We start from the raw sequence: 22,369 nt of genomic DNA, 5'->3' as shown, positions 1-22,369 counted from the left end.
ATAATAAGAACACACTTCCTCGCAATTCCTTGAGAAGACGACCCGAGGTTTGAATACTCGGTTAACAATTTTTAAAGGGGTTTGTTACTTGTGACACCCAACACGTTTGTATGAAAGGACTTTTGAAGGTTTAGAAACTATACTTGCAACGAGGATTTATCCGCAAACTTCTAGACCACGCAAAAGTTCTCTCATCAAGCTGCCCCTGCTGCCACCACTGCACCTCCACCCGCCTCTGAGCCAGTTTATCGCCTCGTGCACCGTCTATTCCGCCAGCTTGATCAGATGGAGCGCCGTAACAGGCGCCGACATGAGAGATTGGAGCGCCGCAGCAGGCGACGCTATTTCCATCTGAAGCTGATGATCAGACAGGGCGCCGACATCCCCTCCGAGCCCGACATACCATCAAAGCCATCACAGGAGGAGGAGGATGAGCACGAGGAGGAGCCTCATTCCCAGGCGGAAACTCATCAGCAGGCAGGCACAGAGCACGCTACACCACAGCAGGAGGCCCCACATCAGCTTGAGGCTGCAGATCCGGAGATCCCGATCCAGTCAGTCCCCCCTCTACAGCAGCCAGACTCTCAGCCCACCACCGCCACAGAGACCCCAGCTACCATCCCTACCAGTGATGACACTCCTTCACACCCGGCTTGATTGAGTATCGGGGACGATGCTTCATTTTAAGTGTGGGGAGGTCGCCATCTCTGGCGTTTATTTTGGTGAACTACTACATACTTTTCTTTTATTTTGGATATTTTTCTGTATTTTTCTCTTTTTCTTTTATTATTATTTTCTGAGTACTTATACATTGCTACTTGTGTATTTTACTCTATTTTCTGCATTTTGCATTTTTTTGTTCATATTTTAGTTATTTAGTTCATTTTAGTTATTTAGTTTAGTTTGCAATTCTAACTTATTAGTGGATCAATTAGTATAGTTTACCCTTTTTACATAAGACAGCTTAGTTATAGCTTAGTTTAAATTAACAAATATAAAAAAGAGTAAGCTAGGAACTTGAACATAATAGATTTAGATCCATAAAACCTTGTATATATAGCATTACATGATGTAGTTAAACTGACAACATTTCATCAAGGAGAAACATTAAAACTTCAAAGGCTACCCTAAATTACTTTTTAAGAGAATAATGAGAATTTTTAACTAAACCTGCATGACATACATAAGTGATAAATGATTTTTCAGCTAGAGAACACATAGCCTGTGAGTTTTGAGCTTAACTTTATGGTTACATTCAAACCATAATTTTTATTTCTGTGTGTTCCAACCTTCTTTCTTATTCTGGTGTTCTTTACTTTGTTTTAGTCTATATGTCCGATTATAGAATATAGGTACATCTCAAAATAATGATTGAGGCCATCATTCGATTTTAGCTCACTTATCCCAAATTAGCCTACCTTTTACATCACCTTTGTTAGCCCCCTTTGAGCTTTTTAAAAAAAAAAACCCCTTATTCTATTTTAGCCAAATTACTAGCCTTAAGCAGAAAAACAAAAGAAAATCCCAAGTGAATCCTTGGTTAGCTTAAGATAGAAAATTATAAATAGAGTAAAATGTGGGAAACTTATTGGGAACATAGTTGATAAAGAAAAAAGGTAGAAAAATTAAAAAGAATAAAGCAACTCAAAATTTTGGGAAGCAGGCTCATGAAAATTCAAATTAATTAAAATTACCATGTGTATTCAAAAAAAAAAGTTAGTTTTCAAGCATGTAAATAAGGGGATACAAGAAAAACTCCCCAATGCAAAATAAAAAGTAATGCACATGGGATAAAAACAAGAATTGAAACATGAGCATGTGACATCAAAAGCGAGAAAATAGGGAGAATAGGTAAAGAAGCATTGTTTTACTAAGTATGTATGTTAGGTGAGATCTTAGTCTAATTAAGGATTCACTTATTAGCTCACTTAGCCTTATACATATATCCTTACCCTTTGCCTTGACCCCATTACAACCTTAATTAAAGACCTCATGAGTTTTGGTATGACTATGTTCTATAATTGTTGATTGGTTAGACGAAAAACAAAGTTATAGAAAGGAAGAATGAAAAGAAGAATAGAGTGATTAACCCAATAAACACTGAGTGATTAGAGAGAAAACACAAAATCCAGTGAGGGTTCAAAAGCTCATTAAACATTTATCTCTGATTGTCTTGCAAGTTTTTTTCTCTCATCTCATTTGCAAAAAAAAATGCTTTATTATTTGAGGGTTAGCCATATATGTATATATATCTCCTTGAGAATGTGAAATAATTTGACTACATGTAGGCTTTATATATGAGTGGATGAATTAGAATTGCATGACTCATTAGGTAGATGCATTTAACATAGGTTGCATTTCATAACATTCCATCACCTTAACTTTAATTATTTATCTTGGATTTAGCATGAGGACATGCTAGTGTTTAAGTGTGGGGAGGTTGATAAACCTATATTTCATGAGTTCTTTTGTGCTTAATTAGAGTGATTTATTCAACTCTTCACCTACTTATTCACATTAATTGCATGGTTTTACTTTCCCTTCCTTATTATGTCATATTGTGAAAAACATGTTTCCTAAGCTTTAAAAAAAATTAATTATTTTAATTACCTTTATGTCCATTCGATGTCGTGATTAGTGTGTTGAGTAGCTTCAAGTTTCCTAAGGCTGAATGACTTAAAGGATGAAAAAAGGAAACATACAAAACTGGAAGGAGAAGGCAAAACGGAGCTTTAAGGAAACTGGTATCCACACGATCGCATGGACGACGCGATCGCGTGCCAGAAGCAAAGAAGCAACGACGCGGCCGCATGACTGACGCGACCGCGCGCCTTGAGTAGAACACCCACGACGTGGACGCGTGACTGACGCGACCGCGTGTAAAGAAAAAGCTCCAGATGACGCGACCGCGTGACCCACGCGGACGCGTGACAGAGGCCACGTATCAGAATTTACAAAATACGCCCCCAGCAATTTCTGAAGCCCTTTTTGGCCCAGATCCAAGTACAGAAAACATAGATTAGAGGTTATAAAGTGGAGGAAGGCATCCATTCAAGGGGAGCTCGCCAATTTCTAGTTTTCATGATTTAGATTTAGTTTAGAGAGAGATTCTCTCTCTCTCTCTTAGGATTTAGGACTTCTTCTTGTTTTGGGAGTAACTCTGGATCCAGGTTTTAATGTCCTTTTACTTTATATTTATCTCTTACTTTCAGATACTTTGATGCTTATATTAGTTATGTTGCCTATTTGGCTTATGCTACATTCATGTTATGATTTTCTTAATTAATATTATTTGAGGTATTTCAGATTTATGATTGCTTTCTTTTATTTATATAAATAATTTAGATTTTCCCCTTTTGGTCTTGGTTAAGAAATCAGTGACTTAACATTATCGAACTCAGCATAATTGATAATCGTTATCTTGCTAATTGATCTGAACTTCAATAATCCCAAATTTTTCCTAGGAAATAAATAGGATTCGAAGGTCAAACTAATTAGTCCCTTGACTTACCTTTGCTTCATAGGTTAACTAAGTGGAATTAAGATACAACTTTCATTATTGTTGAGAGGGATAACTAAGTTGGACTTCTAATTTCCCTTATCTTGCAAAAAGTTGTTTTACAGTTATTATTTATTTTTAATTGCCACTTAATTCACTCGTCATTTAAATTACTTGATTCTCACCTTCTAAACCCCGATTACAATCTTTATGACCAATAATAAGAACATACTTCCTCGCAGTTCCTTGAGAAGACGACCCGAGGTTTGAATACTCGGTTAACAATTTTTAAGGGGTTTGTTACTTGTGACACCCAAAACGTCTGTACGAAAGGGATTTTTGTCGGTTTAGAGACTATATCTACAACGCGACTGTTTTTATGATATTCTTTACTGGCAAAAATCACGATCGTCAGTCACCAACACCCACCACCATCTGACGGTGGAGCTTCTCATGGTTGATCCCCCGATTGATTATTTTGAGCACTGAGGACAGTGCATGACTTAAGTGTGGGGGAGGATCTACGATTTCTGGGTGTAAACAGTCTCTCCTTAACACTTGTCATTTAGTTATTTTCAGTTTTATTATGCTTTTTGTAGATATTTCTAGTACTTTGACTTATGCACTGCTGTTTAGTACTTTGGTATATATTAGTTGCTTTAGGTTATCTTTACTTTTGCACTTTCATTTTGGTATATATATATATATATATATATATTGCATCTTTACATTGTTTGATATATAGTATAGATATGGAGTGTGTTGAATGATGTGAATAGCTTATGCCTAGTTTATCTTGATCCTAATTGTTCATGCTACTTTTTGCTTGTTGAAAGTTAGGGAAAGAACTAGGAAATTTTGAAAAATTTTGCATCCATCACATCATACATGCATATAGGAAATAAATTTTGGTGAAAAACAAAGATTTCCAAGAATCTTGTTTCAAGGGCATTCTATTGAATTGATTGAGAAAACTATTTTCAACTTGCTGGAATGATTTCTTTATGGAACACAGAAGAGTAATCTTGGTTACACATTTTAACCACTAATTTGTTCATTGTGTGCTATATCTCTTCTATGATTATAATCTTGGTTTTACTTGATTTTTTATTTCCAATAATTGATGTTTTGAATTGCATTGAGCATGATTGAGGCCATCTTTGTTTAAAAGCTTACTTTTCCCATATAGCCTACCCTTTGCATTTACTATTGTTAAACCCCTTTGAGCTTTATTTGTCCCGTTTTTCTTGATATTAGCACATCACAGCCCTAAGCGAAAAACCATGAATTACCTTGGATTGTATCCTTGATTGGCTTAGGTTGGAAGAGTGTGTTTCATTTAAGTGTGGGGGAATCTTTTCGGGAAACTTTGGTAGTAAAAAGAAAATATTTAATTCGGGTATTCATTGAAAATTGTGAAAAATAGGAACATTCATGTATGAACTACTTAACCATATGCAATTCTGAATTAAAAAAAAAACTCTTCATCCTAAAAGGGCACAAAGGCACCCTAAAGAGTAAACAAATGAATAAAGGAATTGCATACGCGATGTTTTTGTGAGAAAAGCATACATGATTGCTAGTGAATAGAAAATGAGGGAAGGTTAGGATCGCATTTTGTTTTGATTTGGTTGATACGGGTTGATGTGGAGACTTAAACTAATCAAGGATTCAATCATTCTAGTCCACTTGGCCATATCTATCCCACCTTACCCTAACCTCATTACAACCATATGAAGTCCTCATGATAATTGCATTCATGCATCACTTGTTTGTTGATTGTTAGATGAAAAGCAAATCCTTGAAAGCATAATTGGAAAGAGATTTAAGTGAATTGACCATAAACACCGAGTGCTTAGAGTGTATACACACCTAGTGAGGGTTCAATTACTCGATTCTATGTTTCCACTTCGCCCATCATGCATTCTTGCAAGTGCCTAATATTGACGAGTGGAATCAATTCTTTGGATTTAGTTGCATTGAACTAATTCTTTGCTTAGCCCTATACGTATATGCTTGCTTGGAATTTGATTGTTTGTTTTCACCAAATCAATAGGACATTATAGATAGATAGATATATATAGTATATACATACTTGCATGCATATAGATGGTTGCATTTAATAAGTTGATTACCCCTTTGATCATTCTCCTTGTTGGTTTAGCATGAGGACATGCTATTGTTTAAGTGTGGGGGAATTGATGAGCCCATATTTTCCGATATATTTTGACTTGATTTAAACGGATTCTAGCACATGAACTCACACTTAATCACCAAAATAGCATACTTTTGTGTTTGATCCCTAATTTGATCATAAATGTGAAAACATATGTTTTAATGCTTAGATTAGTAATTTTTAATTCTACTTTTATGTCATTCGATGCCGTGATGTGGTTTATGAGTGATTTCAGACCTTAGAGGAAAGAATGGATGGCCAAAAGTGGAAGGAAGCATGTACAAGGAAGAAAACATGAAGAAAACAAGGAAAAGCACACACAGCGAAGTGTGCGTGCGTACGCACAGGTCAACTTTCAGCCGAGTGTGCGGACGCACACGTCTGTGCGTCCGCACAGGTCCCTGCACGTGATTGCATTAATGAAACACGTGCTGCGCGAATTTGGAGGCTCTTGGTTCATTTTTGGAAGGCTGAAATGCTGAATGGAAGTGCTATATAAAAGGAAAATCAACACATTTGAAGAGAGAGCTCACTTAGATAGTTTTAGAGAGTAATTAGGAGTAGGAGTAGGAGTAGTGTAGCTTGGCTCTCTTAGGGTTTCATTTTCATTTCCCTTTCCATTTCTATTGTAGCATTTCATAGCAAGCTTTTCTTTTGGATTTTGCTTCTTTAATTGTAAGTACTCTCAACTTCCTCTTTAATTACATTGTCTTTACTTTCATTTCCTTTTGGTTCAAGTTACTTGTTCATAATTGTAATTTTGTGTTTCTTGAAGTTTTGATCAATGAATTTTATGTTTTATGCCTCCTTTATGTTTGATTGCTTGTTTATGTTTAGTTTTGTTGATGGTTGGTTATAGTTTGCTATTTTTACTTCGCAATTTTCCATGCTTTACTTTTATGCACACAAGGTGTTTGTGAAAATGCCAACTTTAAGTTTTGAGTAGATTTTCCCGCCTTGGGTTGAAGTTTGAGTTCCTAGGATACTAGAGTCATAATGTCCGACATTTAGTGGTAATTCTTGGGTAGTTAGTTGACTCTTGTTTCCATTGACGCTAGCCTTTTATCAACTAGTTTGGTAAGTCGGTTAGGACTTATGGATTAAGGTCAATTATACTTGCTTGACTTACTCCTCGATGGTTGGGGTTAACTAGGTGAGATTGACTCATCATAATTATCATAGTTGTGGTTATGGTAATAATAGGATTTCTTAGATACTCTTATCCCCAAGTCAAGGTTCTTTATTGCATTTCTAGCATTTTCACTAGTTTTGATTTTACCTTCTCTTTACTTGCATTAATTACAATTTTGAGCATCCCTTGGTTCTTTCATTGCTTAATTCTTTCAATATTTCATTTCTTGATTTCAAAACCCCTCTTTATCCTCACAACCGAAAACGGATAGCACTTCGATTGCATTCCTAGAGAGAACGACCTGGGAGCTAAATACTCTCGATTTATATATGTTTTAAATCTATTATTTAATTTTGGGAATTAATTGTTGGTCTGGACTATACTTTCAATGATAAAATTCTATTTTATGAAAATCTAGACTAATAATAATTCTCTCTTATCAATGGTTTGAAAAGATGGAAAAAAAACATACAAAAGTGAACCTTTCATGAAAAAATGAAGAATTAGCAAGTTACAAAAATGAGTATATATCATACATATATACACACATGAGATGAATACGCATCATAGTTATCTCCTCGTTAAAAAAGGCACGTTACTCAAAATTTGAGGGTCAGTTTTGACCCAATTCAATCCATTTTGGTGCATTTGAAGGAAGCAGAGAGAAGAATCATAGGGACAACTTCATATACACTCATTTTATATAATTTTTAGGACTTTAGTTCATATTTTTAATGAAAGAAGTTCCAACTTCTGTCTATATTTTTTAGGGTTTTACTTTCATTTCATCTCTAGATTTGAATTTTAATCTTATTTAATTGTAATTATACTTTTATTTTCTTGTCTTTTTATACATTTACTTAGATTTTTTTTATTTTACTTTGCTTTCATCTTGCAACTTTATGAAGTATGTGAATTCTTGATTTTCATTATGAATTTAATTTTTTATGTTTTATTCATATTTATTTGAATTGTTAATGTAAATTCTTGTAGTGGATAGTTATAGTTCTTGTTAATTTTTAAAATTTATGATTATTTACTTTCATGCATGTCACTTGTTTGAAATGTTTACGTTAGTTATGTAGTATATTTTTTTTATTTAGCCTGAGGTTGAGAATTTAGATGACCTTGAGTCACTAATATCTAATTTGATTGGTAATTTAGAGTTGTTAGTTGCTCTTATTTTCATTAACGCTAACTTTTTATTAAATTCAATTAGTAAGTTGGTTAGGATTTTTGAATGGAAAAGTCTAAGGGGCCAACAATTTTATTAAATTCTGGCCAACATATAACCAGCAAATGAAAAATGAGTAATCACACACCATTGGATAAAATCTCACACTATTAAAAACATCATTGATGACTATTTGATGAAAGTTGCTGGTCCCTTAGCACTCCTCTTTGTGAGTTAAGGCCAATTATACCTATTTTCTTCAATTTGTAGAGATTGACGAAATGCGATTAACTCTTAACAATTATCATGTTTGTGGTTAGTGTCAAGGATAGTGATCCTTAATCGTCAACCATAGCTAAAACTCTTTTAACATTTGAATTCTCTCTCTTTTATTAGTTAATTGCCTTGATTATTTTTAGTTTAATTTAATTACTTCATGGTATAGTTATCATTTTAATTATTGCCCTTTATCTCATGTTTGTTTAGTTAATTCTTTACGCGCTCATTGATTCTAATTTATTACAATTTAGTTATTAATTGTTCTTTTAATTTCTAGTCAATTTAAATTTTTATTATTGCAATCAAACCTCTAATTCTCATAGCCAATGATTATGCATTCTATTATAAGTCCAAGAAAAAATGAATTATTTATTTAAATTGTGATATTTTTAAACTAAATTTTGAGATTGTTAATTATTGGTTTAGAGTGACAACGAATCTTGAGTTTTTTAACTTATGAAATTCTAAACCTGTTCACTCATCTGAGACCGATACGTTTTCCTTCTCATCATGGGTCTCCTTGCTATTAATTTCACCGTTCACTATAGTTTTCTTGATTCGGTCGTATTGAAAATCTAATTGCTTTTCTTAAATAACTTCTTATGTATTTCTATCATCCAAAAAGCATTTTGTTGAGCTTAAGTCTTCTGTATAATTCCACATCACAATGCACTAGCAACTGATCTTCATATAGTGCACCCACCCTATTGGAACATTCTTTCTCTAGACCTTGCACTTGGCTCTTTATCACATCTACTGTCAGCTTCCCTTTCTTTAATTTGTATTTATGCTCATAGTTATAAATTCCTCCTCATAGCATGTTTTCTTAACAAAGATATTAAGCTTTTTTTTCCGATTCATCTCTAATAGAACCATATCGAGAATCAGTGGCATCCATGTTGTGTCAACCAAAGCTCTGGCCTAGTTGAAATTATCCTTCAAGATCGACTTTCTATGTAGCTTTAAAACGGTTTCCTAGACTGCAACTATTCTCTGGAAGTTTTTTTCATGGATGGCATATCAATGATCTCCACCGAGACTTTTCTTGTTCTATTAACTTCTTGTTCAGACCACCTTCTTATCTCTCCAAAATAGTTCAACAAGAATGACGAATGTAATGCTTCTTCCAAATGTGAGGATCATTTTCAAAGGTCCCAAACATTAGTGTGTCAATATTTAGAGACACAGGACCATCTCCTCAGCTTCCAACGGTATAACTGTTCCCCCCCCCCCCTGTTGACCCTTTTTTTTTAGACAAGACGACGTCTATAAATTAATTTTTAAAAGTTTATTTTTTCAAAATTAAATAAAAAATTACTTTTAATAAACACAAATAATAATTATTATATTTGGTAAAATAATTTAAAATATCATAATAGATACAAATAAATTTAAATATATATTGATATATGAAATTATATTATATTTTTTAATTTTGATAAACATAAACTAATTTTAAAAACATCTTCTAATTGTTTACAAAATAACTTCTGACTTTAAACTGATACAAGATAATTTTTTAATTTATTTATCAAATAAAAAAGAGGTGTTAAACCTAATTCTGGCACGTGTTCCCCCAAAGAAAACTAGCAATTCGATCCCATTAAGTGACACTTTTTGGTAGCATTACGAATGTCGTTCCCTATTTTTGTTTGCTTACTAGTGTCTAAGAAAGTGAACAGGAAATAAACGTGTGATCCATTATCAAGGTTTCTTTTACGTGATATCTGTGACCCCATATTGGAAAAAAAATGATAAATTAAACCAAGATACGGGGTAGTTATCACAATCATCATAACAGACAAGAATTTCATCATTATTGTTCCTTTGCTCTTATTTCTTTGGCTTTTTATCTTAATAATAGAGATCTAGGCATGTTACTTGGTTAGGGATGCATTGATGTCATGACATAACCTAGAACTAAGGATTAGGGGACTGCTCACTCGTACTAGCGATGTGTAGATATAATATAGTCTTATTTGATCCATAAATATTTAAGTACGGATCATTCTTCTGTGTTCAAGAAATGCATTTACACTCTCTAAAGTTTAAACACTACAATAATACTTGCATATAACTATCAAAACCTTTACACTAGTACAAAGAGTTAAACTTGCATCTTTGTAAGATACAAGATCCTTCTTTACTGTGTCAGCATATTTAGATATAAAATAATCTAGATATGCTCATGAAGAATTTGTATTTTCCTTGTTTATTATCACATTCTTTAATCTTTATAGCTCCTTAAACAATTCACCGGTGAAAGAGGCTAGAATAATGTGCCTAAGTTAGAACTTATGGTAGTGTTAAGGTTCTTGAACCGAGAGAAAATGACAGAGACAATCAAAGTAGGACAAGTGCATCTAGAGTACCAAACATAATAAGAAAAGAAGAGCCACAATTGAAGCTAAGTTTTTATTTTTGCACCTGATTTATTGGATATTTGTTTGTTACATTGAAACTGTCTAGTCAAGGTGCATTCTTTTACAGCATATCTTGCTAAAACAACACTTTGAAGCCATATTAGCCAAATTTCAATTTGGCATATAGATTCTCTCCTCTTGCTGAAAATTGCAGTTAATTACCTCACGTGCAAGGATAGTTTTCTAGCCAAAGTTTATTCCCTGAGCTAATGGGAGTTCACTTCCATAATTGATGGTACTGCCAAAGACACAGAAAAAAGATTTATTATTTACTCTCAACAGAGCTTATCAATCAAGGACCAATGCAACAACTTAAAACTGAACCGAGACTTACCATGTAGAACGGCGCATGTATTGCTTCCAAGAGTCACTTCCTGCTTCACGACCACCGCCGGTCGCCTTTTCCCCACCAAAGGCACCACCAATCTCAGCTCCATTTGTCGGTATGTTTACATTCACTATACCACAATCACTACCTCGTGGCCTGCGTATACATCATGAGCAGCCAGAATACAGTGCTTATCAGATTATAAATCACCCTAAACTTTTACAAAGTTTCAGATGGTACTTGAGCACCTATGCTGTTCAGTAGCAGAGAGTGCGAGTCTATAAGTACTTACCCAATCCACTTGAATATAGCTTCAGGTCGTCTTGTGAAGATTGAACTACTCAGCCCTTGAGGAACAGAATTGTTCAAGATAATTGCTTCTTCTAGAGTCTAAGTAAAAAATTAAGAATTTATGAAGCTCAATTCGAGAATAATTTTATCGGAGTAAACCAAATTAGAAAAATCGAGATAATATGATACCTGAAATTTCATAACATATAGTACTGGACCAAACAATTCCTCTTTAACTACAGGAGCATCTGGAGAAATCTCAACAATTGTCGGTTGTACAAAATTTCCTTCCGAATCTACTATGGACCCACCTGTTAAGATCTTCCCTCCCTGTTAATCAGAGCTTTTAGTAAAACATCACCACACACGAAGAATAAATCACTCACCATATTTGAACAAAATGCAGAAGACTGCATATATTACCAACTATTTAGTCCAAGTACAGATTAATACAACAATATAACGTTTAACATGAAGAGTGTAACATAATACATGCCTGTGATTTTATGGCTGAAATACCATTCTTGAAGTTTTCCACTGAAGAACGAGTATGCAAGGGGCCAACTAGAGTCCCTTTCTCGAGGGGGTCCCCAATTTTTACTTGTTTGTAGACTTCAACAAGTTGATCTAGTACATCTTTGTAAATACTCTCATGCACAAACTGTAGGAGCAAGAGTACAATGCAGCTATATTAGAAACTAAATATATCTCAAAAAAGAGAACACAGCAAGTTTGACTTCAATACCAGTCTACGGCATGTTGTGCAACGCTGACCAGCAGTTCCTACAGCAGCAAACAGAATAGAGCGCACAGCAAGTTTGATGTCTGCATCATCCATGACTATAATTGCATTGTTACCACTTAGCTCAAGCAGGCATTTGCCAAATCTTTCATTAACTATTTTCTGGACCATCAAGCCGACCTGTAGAAGAGAATGAACTATTATCAAAACAGCAACATAAATTGAAGTCTTCCAATCAATCTGAACCAAGTAAATATTTGCACAGATATGAAATGTGTTTTGGAAGGTGATGTGTTCAACATATTTGATTACACAGTGCATGACACATCGAAGTAGTCGCCCTTATGGAGATTATGTAAAGCCCTTTAGGTATCAGATATTTAATTTCTTCATATAAAATAACCACTAATGTAGGCAACTAAATGTGACAACTACACCTTCTAACATAGAGAAGAAGCATATACATACTATCTGATTAGTTTAATTATGTTATCTGTTTAAAACATTATATGTCAGTAGCAAAAAAGAAAGATATACACAATGACCAATTATACAAAAGAAAGTACCTTTGTACTTCCAGTAAATGAGACCAGGGGAATGCGCGTGTCTTTTGCTATTGCCTGACCAATTTCCGCACCTCCACAGAAAGAGGTGAATATTGCACCAGGCAAGTTGTTCTTCTCAAGAACTTCAGCTACTAGCTTTGTCACAGCAATAGTTATCAATGGAGTTGTTGGAGCGCCCTTCCTTGAATGCGTATGGTAATTAGAAAAAGTCATTTTGTTGAAAAGAAAATAAACTCAATTGCCAATTTGAAATACTCCAGAGGAAGAAGCTGACAATACATTACATAAATATCTATTTGCATACAGGATACAGCTCATTTCATCAGCAGTGTCAATAATGAATAATCACATAATCATTATATCTTTATGATGGATTCTTTCCAGGTTATGTAGCACAATCGAGGACAACATAATAATTTTCCTAGCTAATTATGCCAATTTGTCAGTGTGGAAGCATGGTTGTGCTCACATGGTTGTGTATATTATGTGAAAGTTAAGCGTGTGAACAGTTGATAGATGGAGCACCTCAGAAAAATGAACACCTTATGCAACATTTAAAAGGGCGATCCAATGTGCATGACCACCACATGCTGGGTTTGGAGAGTCGATGTAATACAGCCTTTTATCTCTGCAGGTGCAGAGACAGTTTCCAAAATTTGAATCCTTGACATCCATGTCACATGGTATCAACTTTGGTGTTGTATCACAGCATTATTTCAGATAAATTACAACCAAAGGATGGTACATTAAACAAATTGGGTTGAGTAAAGAGGATGCATAGTTGCAGGAAAGCCCAAAAGGCTGTTCCTGTCAATCTCAGGGAAAATGTACACTGAAGTGGGTAAAATACACACATCAAACGCTAATTCATCAGGAATCAAAATTAGCTTTTTAGAGTTAAGAGCTAGTGTTATCAAAGTCAAATAAACTGGTGGAACAAATAAGAATACAAAAATTAATTCCAACCTATTGTGCAAAAGCAAATCAAAATACAGCAAACAAATTGATACACATCATGAAATATAAACAATAACTACCACGGTCTGGCTTACAATGATTAGTTGATTAATCTCAATAAACATCTCAACACAAATATTTATACTTACCAGACAACACAGTTACCACAGACTAATGCAATGCAAGCATTCCACCCTGAGGCACAAAGGAAACGAGCAAGTTTTAACTACAAGGGAAGCATCCAAAACATTCAGATCATAGAAGCTACATGTTGAGAAAAAGCATACCTAGAACAGCACATGGAAAGTTGAAAGCAGTTATCACGCCAACTATTCCCAGTGGGTTCCATGTCTTGTGTAAAAACATGCATAACAACACAGTTAATTATTATACATCACATTACAAATAGAGGAGTCTGTAAAAGATTGTGGTTTAAACTGAAATATCACACCTCAAGCATCATGTGGTCTGGACCTGTAAAGAAACAAGTTGAAAACAATAACTCAAACTGAAAATATTTGGAGATAAACAAGTTTAACTATATATGTCTACTTCTAAGTTTTCACTGCAAACTATTTGTAATAACTATCTAACCAGGGTGATCAGTTAATATTCGCAATCTTACGTTCTGATGGTATAATTTGTCCATTCAATTGCCTGCTTAGCCCAACAGCATAATCACACATGTCGATAATTTCCTGTAATAGATGGTTAAAAGAATTTAAATTGCATCATATGTAAATGCGGCTTACAAATTATAAACATTTCACTTTCTAATCTTGGCTTTTGCAAAGGGTATATGATTCAATTAGCTCTGTGCATAATTTAGAAAAACAAAGCATGATTTCTTTGTTTAGTTAACCAATATACTGGGCATATATTAACTAGATGTTCCCCAAATAAGAATTAAACAACTTCAAAACTGACCAATCTTGACAGAACCAAATATAGGGCATAGGCCAAAATGATGCAGTAACTATTTAACACTTCCAAATTATATGGAATTTTGCAGAAACTGAAACAAATCATAATATTGTGGACATAAACTGTGCCGAGAATCGAATTCATCGATTAAAATCAAAGCTTGACAACATATTTGATCGATAACTGTGATGTTAGATATCTTCAACTCCTCTGGACCGGCCCACATGAAAAATTATTATTTGACAAGACACTGAACCCTCTTACACTTCTAAGAACATTTGCAGCATTAATTACAAGATAACTTATCTATAGGGCACAAAACTCCACCAAAAGCAACAAACATTTTGGTGCCATTGAAGACATTAAAATGCTTTGTTCTAAAACCAGCTGAGTCCTCTTACTATCTATCTCGATTAAGTTGCCATTAAAGAAGATAGGTAACCCAACTCCAAAGCCAGCGAAATCAACAATATCTTAAAGAACATTGAAGAGTAAAGAGATTCATGATACCTGAACCTCCCCGATTCCTTCGGGAAGAATTTTTCCCATCTCAAGAGACACCAATTTACCAAGAGGCTCCAACTTAGCCCTTAATGCTTCACCAATCTGTCTTACAATCTCACCTCTCTTAGGCGCTGGAACCTGGAATATTATAAGTACATTCCAACAGTATATAAATGCAGTACTCGATCAGGCAATCCTACCATGTTACTAAAATACAACTTAAAAGGAGGGAAATTATTAAAGGAAAAGAAAAAAGTTCAAGCACTGACTGTCATCCATATTTTAGCTGCTTCATTGCAAGCATTCAATCCCTCCTCATAATCTTGCAAAGTTGGTTCGGTCACTTGAGCAATAGCCTAATTTCAAACACACAGTAAACTAAATTATATCATATTATGTATACAAATCTATGATAACCAAAAATCCCAAATCATAACAGTATAACGACAATTTTTTGCAAATCAAGGTCAGATGAAGGGATAATTATTAATAATAACAAACTAAAAGCCCTTTTCTATCTGAAATTAAGAAGATTGCTATTCCCTTTCACTATGTGTGACTCCAACAATTCATCAAACGTGCAAAAAGGAAAGTACCTGATTGTTAGAAGGATTAAGAGAAGTGGTTGAAGAACCGTTGGCCTTCCATTGGCCGTTAATGTAAGAGCCAATATTGTTGGAAGCCAAACCGATCTCCTTAAAGAACCCCAACCCTTTGTCCTCCGAACCCATTCTTTCCCAGAAAACCGATCGAATAGAGAGAAAAGTAACTAAACCGTGCGATTAAGATGAAGCTGGGAAGCAGGAGCCAGAAAAGATTGCTTAATAATAACGAGTGGGTCAGTAGATATGGTTCTGAGAAAGTTGGAAGTGTGCGTAGTGAGTGAGTCCTATTAGTGAAGAGTCGAAGTCAGAGTGAGAGAGAGAGAGAGAGAGAGCAGTTTTGCTTTGAGATTACAATTGAGAGTTTGCGTGGGACGTCACGGAAAGATTTCTCATGGTTTTGTCGTGTTGTGGGATGTCACATACAGATTAAGGTTTAGATGGGGATGGGAATGGGAATGGGATGGATGGATAAGGCCACTGTTTAATAACATGCACATGCTTACACGTCGGTTAGAGAAGAAAGTAGCCAAACATGGGAGGGTGGAGTTGCGTAGGACAATAGAATCGCTACAAACTACAAAGTTCTCTTTTTCCATAAGGCTATGTTTCATTGGATGGGAAGAAATAAAATTTGAATAAATTTTTTATTTTTTTAGATATATTTAAATAAAAAAATATTATAAAAAATAATTATTTTTATTATAAACTATATTAAAAAAATAAAAGGATCATATTAATTATTAAAAATATAGAAAGAAAATAATTTTTTTTCAACATTGAAAAAAATAAAATTTTCACCAATTTTTTTATTTTTTTAAAATTTTTTTTCTTAACCAAATAATGAAAAATTATAATTTTTTTATTTTTTTCTCCCTTTTTTTATTTTCTCTTCAAACAAATATAGTCTAACTTTCAATTCCAAGTAAACGCTACATACTACGTATATATTAAAATCAATCACCAAAATCAATCATTAATATAAAATACATATTAAACATAAAATAATGTTTGTTAATTAGATTATTAATTACTTTAGTAAATAATGTTTTTATTTTAATTAATGAAGCGAGGAGATGTTTATTAACTTAGTAATTATTAACGTAAAAGGTTTTATTTAAATAAATTCAGTTAGTACATATTTATAAATTTCTGTTAAATAAATGTAGACAATAGTTAACTCAATTTGTATGTCAATGCACATTGGAACTTTATTTTTCCAATTGTGATTATTTATTTTGTGTTAGAGGCCTCGCCTACTTCTTCCTCGACGAGTGAGTCACACATTTGCACCACCAGACGCCATCATCCCATATTTGAGGGAGGCTGGTTTCGGCGACACAGTGCCTGTCAGGGACTTCGTCTTTGACAACTCTCTGATCACAGCATTCATGGAGCAATGGCAGCCATCAGCCATTGGGAGAAACGATTTCTAGCTGCCAGTTGTGCCTGTGCCTCCCTGCCCTTCATGACGAACAACTTCTGCAGTTTCTCGTAAGTGTATCGCACGATGGCAAAAATCGGCAAGTACCGTGTACCCTTAAGCACTGCATTGATGCACTCCAAGAGATTCGTTGTCATGTGACCAAACCGGCAAGCAGTGTTGTAGCCATATTTTTTTGTTGAACCTACCAGCCCAGTCCGCCATCTCTTGCGACAGACCTCTCAAGGCATCTATGTACCACTCGTACCCAGCCTTACTTGGACTATAACTAGCGTTTATAATGTATCGCTTCCCCTCTCCGGACTTGAAAGGAGACATGAAGTTTGCGGCCATGTGTCTCACACAATAAGCATGGAATGCCCTGGAAGGATGCCAACCACTATCATCGGCCCTCAGTACAACCTTGATCACCTGGGATCTATCAGATATAATCAACAGGCCTTCCAGTGGGGTGACATGTCATCTCAAATTAGTCGAAAAGAAAGAGCATGACTCCGTACTCTCAAACTCTACAATTGCAAAAGCAATAGGAAGGATATTGCTGTTGCCATCTTGTGCCACTGCAATAAGGCAACACACCACCATATTTACCATACAAATACGTGCCATCGACAAAAACAAATAGTTTGCAATGCTTGAAAGCCTCAACACAAGACGGGAAGACCCAGAATACTTTGTCGAACATGTTAAAGTCGCGGACCATAAGGTGCCGATCATAGTAAGGTAAGGTCCTGAGCTCACATATTGTTCCAGGACAACAACTTTGTAGTACTTGTAGCAGCTTCGACACCTTGTTGTATGACTCCTCCCAGTCCCCGTATATCTGTGCAATTGCCTTTTACTTCGCCATCCAGACCTTTCTATACGAGGGTTCGAAGTGATAGCTTTGCCGAACTGCACCCTGTAGGGCAGGGATGTTGACGGATGGGTTGGACTGTATCAACGGCAGGATGACATTGCAAATGAGATTACTGTCCAACTGTCGATGGTCTTGGGACATGGTGGGTGCTAAACACGTATGCGCTCCACCAACCTTCCAAACCTCCCTAACAAAATAAAACATTCATGGTTAGAAACTACACTAGATATAACAATCATAAATGAGTAAAAATGCCACAATTAAACTTGACATCACCAATATCCAAAATTCTGTCAGAGAGCTACATGGAGACTGCAGGGACATCCAGTTGCAGATTGGTGACAATGAACATTTAATTGGTCCAATTCAACAACTTGGTATTCAACACTTCTGCGAATGCTGTAGTTCTTCACACCCTGCATTACTGTATCTCTGCTTTTAAATATGTGGCCGACCCGAAACGCCACCCCACCGTCTAGATTGTAATCGTCTTTTCCGGTGTTGGAAAATGGAGATTTCTCATGTATCGCGTCCAGATCCAATGCATGATAGTAACTTGGTACATCTCATAGCACTGGAATCAGGTGGGGGGAGGCAAAATATAGCGCACCGCTGCCTCAGCCGGCATCTTTGGTACAAATTCCTCCTCCTCATCATCTTCAGAAGACCCACTATCATTGCAATCCGCAACATACTCCTTGTTGGAGTCTTCATCATCCATGTCCATGTCTTCCACTGGGCTAGCAACATTAATCTGTAGTGGTGCGAGAGGTGGGTCATCCTGCATAAAGGTCGAGTGGACGGATCCACCGCCACCAACATCACCGACCTCGGCGGAAAGCTCCATGACTTGTTCCGCCATAATTCTCTCATGGATGTCAAACATGAGGTACACATGCTCGTCATCATGGAGTCGAAACAGACGAAACTGAAAAATTTCGTTTTCCAACGGTGCTAGCAATCTATACCCCACCCTTTCGATCTCTTTTCTTCCTAAATCACCAAGGTTACTCAATATCAGACTCTTCAACTCCTACAACATACTTACTCGCCGAATGCGCAACAGTAACGGATTATCACACTCAAATATCACCCCATTGTCACAGTTTCTTATACGACAATTGGGATACATACAGACAACCACATATCTGTTACTACTGGACATTTTTGCCTATTTTTTAGAAGAAAAACAGAAGAGAAGAGGATATGAAATGTATGTAGAGAGTATCAAGTGTTGCACATTCTTTTATAGCTGGTGAAAAATTATCTTGTTGTATCTCGTTTACACGCTAAACGTTATAATTTATCACGTGTCTCGTTTACACTTTAAACAAAATATACACGTGTCGCTCGCTCTGTTTTATGTTGTTTATAGTGTAAACAAGACAAGACATGCTATGTATTTTTGTAATTATTTTTAAAATTATTTATTTTAATAAATAAAATATTTTTATTTATTTAAAAAAATCCTACATCAGTATTTATATAGAACAATTAAATGGTTAGATAAATAACAAATTAACTAATAGTTAGGCCAGCTAGACATAACAAATTAGGCGTGTATAATAAATTGCTAACAACATGTACTTGTAGTATTTAGGTTTTATTTTCGTTCATGCTCTGCTACATTATATTCTGTTACAGGTTAACTCATTTATTTCTTTGTGCACCAAAACAATAATATTTTTTGTTGAATGTACAAGGGGCTACTCTGTCCCATTAAGCTGTTTAGATACATGTTGAAAGATAACTGCACACATAGAATTATACTATTAATAATTTACCAAAATACTAACAGAATTTTTATTATTTAACAGATAGACAAGGGTCGAAGAGTAATTTTATTATTGTTACGGGGTACTAAGAGCCCGTTTGGGAAGTAGCAGAAGCTACTTTTTTTTTTACTTTTGGATTATGAAAAGTCATAATCTGCGTGTTTGGCACCATCTTAAAAAAAGCTTTTAACTTCCCGAAAAGTTAATTTACAGCTTTTTGAAGAAGTAAAAATATATGACTTCTCGGCTTTTTGATAAGTCATTCTACCACTTTTTTTTTAAATTAATTTCAAAACAAAAAAAAATCTACTCTGTGAAAACTATTGACTCTTCACCACTATTTTCACTCAAGCTCTGCTAGAAGCATTGGCCTTCCACCATCATTCCACCATCATTCTCATGCAATGTTCCAAACCTCACCATCATTTTCACGTAATGATTCATCTGATGAAAGTATTGATCCTCTACCACCATTTTCACTTTCAGACACTATTGCATCTGAAGAACAACCTACTGCATATATTCCTTCTAAGTATTTTTTTATCATTTTATCACTCTATTTTTTATTATTAAATTTGTATTTAACTGTGGTATGAAATTTTAGTTTTAATTTTATTTTTTTCACATGTGATTTTATAGCTTGCTATTATTTTCATAGTTAATTATAGCAAGTTCTTGATCTCAATAAAGGAGAAGGGAGTTCTAATAGGAGTAAAATAAAAAACAACAACAAAATATACATTGACACATTTTATAGTTATTTTTTATTTTCACCTACCATATCATACACAATATTAGTGATTAGATTAGGTAAAATCAACATTCAATATTGAAAAATATTTGTTATTATAGTTATTTTAATATTCATCTTCTTTTGTAAAAAAAAATTTATTTTTTGAGTTATTTATCCAAACACTACAACTTCAAAATAAGTACTTTTATAACTAAAAATCCAAATACAAAATAACTTATTTATAAGCTACTATTAATAAAAGTCATTATGCTTTAAGCTCTTTTTCCAAAAGAACTTATTTAAGTTATTTACCCAAACTGGGCCTAAATCCTTTATTTAGATTCTAAATATTCAGATAAATGGTTAAAGACCATAGTAGAATTTTACTCTTCAATAAAGTGGCACTTAATCATTCGAAACTCTAATTCAAAGTCACAAAATAAAACATTCGAAATCAATCTATAAACTATAAATATAAGCACGAAAATTGATTAAATAATGGTCACTCACATCTATTATTATTATTATTATTATTATTATTATTATTATTATTATTAAACAAGGTGCACATATCTAATAATACAACAAATTAAATTAGTGTTAGCTTAACACAATTAAAAATAGAAAAAGTTTCTGTAGCTAACATTTATCATTTCATTATCTCTCTTTCAATACGCTGGGATTGGTGGTTTTTTTGTTTCATCAACACCCAACAACGACCACTAACACCCAGTAATATCTAGCAACACCTAGTAGCCCAATTTTCTTCTGCTTTCCTTCATTCTTTCTCTTTTCTTTTGTATTCCAATCCTCTTCTCATTTTTTATTTTTCATCTCACTTTCTCAACCTCAAAACAGCAAAACTCAGCAACCCAATTTTCTTCTCAAAGTTCATATTTTTAATTAGATTCTGAGAAATACTTGATGCATAAGCATTTGATTTTCAATGGCATCTTAAATTGATACCAACATGCATATGCTTGAGATTACAATTTAAATATTATATCTGCTTAGCCAATAAATCCTCCGCCTCAAGTGACTATGAGAAAATTTTTTACTTTATTCTTTAATAATGTATATTCTCAAAAAAATTTTTAAAATTTTTGTTATTAAAACATCCAAAACGCAAGTAAGAAACATTTGAAAGTGATGCAATTATTTTTTAATAAATTAAAACAGAACTTTCGTGATTCTCATTCTAGAGGTTTTTATTTGATTATTTTCTCCAATTTCAATTGTTTCGAGTAATCATGGTGCTAAATGGATACATGAGACATAATTTTATGTTCTAATTTATATCACACAGAATTATTTAAAATAGATAGTTTTAGAATTTTCTTATTCACATTAAAAAGAACATCCAGAAGTTATTTAAGCATTTTATTTTTAATGACTAATATTTTGTTGACTGAAATTGACCGTATAATTTTTATTTGCCAGCATACAACAACAACAAAGCTTTGTCCCACTAAGTGGGGTCGACTACATGAATCAAACGATGATATTGTGCTCTGTCATGTATCATGTCTACAGAGAGACCGTTTACATGTAGATCTCGTTTGACCACCTCATGGATGGTCTTCTTAGGTCTTTTTCTGCCTTTCGACCTTTGTCCATCTTCCATCTCATCCACCCTCCTAACTGGATGTTCTATCGGTCTTCTTCTCATATGACCAAACCACCTGAGACATGATTCAACCATCTTTTTCACAATGGGTGTTACTCCAACTCTCTCCCTTATATCTTTATTCCTTATTTTATCCAATCGCGTATGACCACTCATCCATCTCAACATCTTCACTCTGCCACACTCAACTTATGTTCGTGCTCCCCTTTAGCCGCCCAACACTCCGTACCATAAAGCATAGCCGGTCTTATAGCGGTGCGATAGAATTTACCTTTAAGTTTTAAAGGCACTTTTTTATCGCATATAAAACCAGATGCACTCCGCCATTTTGACG

At 34.5% G+C, this 22,369-nt stretch overlaps 1 protein-coding gene across 2 annotated transcripts; it reads right to left on the bottom strand.

Moving 5' to 3' along the window:
- Nucleotides 1–10,661: 10,661 nt before the first annotated feature.
- ALDH7B4 (aldehyde dehydrogenase 7B4) lies at nt 10,662–16,190 on the bottom strand. 2 transcript variants are annotated; one of them, XM_016333581.3, is made up of 14 exons: nt 15,592–16,190; nt 15,265–15,351; nt 15,002–15,133; nt 14,193–14,265; nt 14,019–14,041; nt 13,855–13,918; nt 13,717–13,762; nt 12,611–12,791; nt 12,048–12,224; nt 11,799–11,963; nt 11,492–11,632; nt 11,304–11,401; nt 11,018–11,167; nt 10,662–10,921 (listed from the first exon to the last, which is right to left on the bottom strand). In XM_016333581.3, exons 1-14 carry the CDS (start codon nt 15,724–15,726, stop codon nt 10,867–10,869), a joined length of 1,527 nt encoding a protein of 508 aa, XP_016189067.1. In that variant the 5' UTR covers nt 15,727–16,190; the 3' UTR covers nt 10,662–10,866. The 2 variants fall into 2 exon arrangements, with proteins under 2 accessions (XP_016189067.1, XP_088366243.1); XM_088510117.1 differs by having other exon boundaries at nt 11,492–11,628; nt 11,795–11,963; nt 15,592–16,007.
- Nucleotides 16,191–22,369: the final 6,179 nt, after the last annotated feature.

The sequence above is a fragment of the Arachis ipaensis genome, chromosome B3, assembly GCF_059453495.1.
Source record: "Arachis ipaensis isolate K30076 ecotype BB chromosome B3, ASM5945349v1, whole genome shotgun sequence".
NCBI classification, from domain to species: domain Eukaryota; kingdom Viridiplantae; phylum Streptophyta; class Magnoliopsida; order Fabales; family Fabaceae; genus Arachis; species Arachis ipaensis.
This window is presented reverse-complemented; position numbering and strand designations above follow the sequence as displayed.